We start from the raw sequence: 1621 nt of genomic DNA on the forward strand, positions 1-1621 counted from the left end.
AGGAGGAGGAGGAGGAGGAGGAGGAGGACGAGGAGGAGGAGGACGAGGAGCCCTCCTTCATACATGTCCATGTACTGGGGGCTGCCCAGTTTGTCACAGGCCCAGTTTGGTGGTTCAGAGATAATCCCTCTAAAATGTCAATTCAGCGTGTGTTGTTCAGTATTTCTTCCTTTTTGTATGCAAATCAAAGCAAATTTAAATTACTCTGTAAAATTTCAACAATGAATGTTCTTTCCTTAAAAACAATTGAAAAAAAAATTCAATTCATACAATTAATCAATCATTAATTTACTCTTTTGGAGAGGGTCAGTGATAACCTCCATCATGCAGGGCATAGTCAAGGCCTGTGACAAACTGGTATTCTTCCCATGTACTTACCCCCAGAAGGTGAAGCAGTGTGCAGCAGTGACCACCACAGAAGGAGATAAGATGGCTCCTCCACATATATGTACCCATCGCCTCCTGGAGTACACCTACCCACAGTGACAAGTTTCGTTTTAGTTTTAGTAAGAGATATACGGCACTTGCAAGACAATAAGTTCATATAAGTGCCCGAAGATTAGAGGTGTTACAAGAGAGTAACAAACACAAAAAAGAAGGAGGGGAGATAAAGACAATAGATATTTGATAGGAAATAAGAAGCAAACCACACCAAAGCACCCGCCAACCACCCACTGACAAGTTTTGAGACGTAATCTTATCCTACAATCGAACAATCTAAGGTGGCCACCCATGAAATAGTGCTACCCAGAATCATAAAATTCTATCTGCTCAGTACCTAGTTTTGAGAAATTTGACCTAAAACACAATGAGTTTCACAAAATTTAAAGCTTTTCCGAATGGAATTCTTGGAATAATATCTTGATAAAGACTCGGAAAAAACTTACAATTTTAATAAAAACAGACAGGGCATTTGATTTCTGACCTCATGGTCTTAGTAACTCAGACAACAGCCAAAAATGTCAGATAGAAACGTGACCTTCGTATTTTGTAAGAATAGACATAGGAGGAAATAGGAAGGGACCATTTGTACAAGTGATTGTCCTATACAGGTGGCCCTCAGAGCAGGTTCGACTGTGTTTCATAACTCAAAGTAAGGTCTTAATTTACTCTCTCTCTCTCTCTCTCTCTCTCACACACACACACACACACACACACACACACACACACACAGACAGACAGACAGACAGACAGACAGACAGACAGACAGACAGACTGACAGACAGATGCGCACGCCCTCACGCACACTCTCACATGCAGACGAACAACCATATTACCTCACTCACAAACGCACAGTAACATGCCTCTAGGCTCCTGACTCTCTCTGCAGCATTTCTACTGCTACTCCTGGGCTCCTTCTTACTGCTGTCTTTCAACCACACCCCTGATCTTATGGTAGGCGAGAACTACTCCTAGCCTTTTAGGGAAAGGGTGAAAAATCTCAGAGGTCCCGTATGCGAGTTGCGCTCGTTAAAGATCCCTCGGTGGTCCAAAATCGATAAGAGTAGGCTTCGGCCGCCACCCGGACAAAAGTCAAAATTTCCTACCAACAAAATAATAATAATGAATGTGTTCCGGGCGCTCATAATTATGACCTTAAGCAGTTGCGAATGCAGTCACC

The 1621-nt window shown here is 42.6% G+C and overlaps 1 protein-coding gene across 1 annotated transcript in view; it reads right to left on the bottom strand.

Moving 5' to 3' along the window:
• The window catches only part of LOC101848090 (fibrinolytic enzyme, isozyme C), a gene marked incomplete at its 5' end in the record, with an annotated part of 9721 nt that extends 9248 nt beyond the window's left edge, over positions 1–473 (bottom strand). Inside the window, 1 exon segment of the mRNA XM_013086955.2 lies at positions 379–473. Coding sequence (XP_012942409.1) covers positions 379–473 — 95 coding nt within the window.
• Positions 474–1621: the final 1148 nt, after the last annotated feature.

Source organism: Aplysia californica, unplaced genomic scaffold, assembly GCF_000002075.1.
Source record: "Aplysia californica isolate F4 #8 unplaced genomic scaffold, AplCal3.0 scaffold00019, whole genome shotgun sequence".
Taxonomy (NCBI): Eukaryota; Metazoa; Mollusca; class Gastropoda; order Aplysiida; family Aplysiidae; genus Aplysia; species Aplysia californica.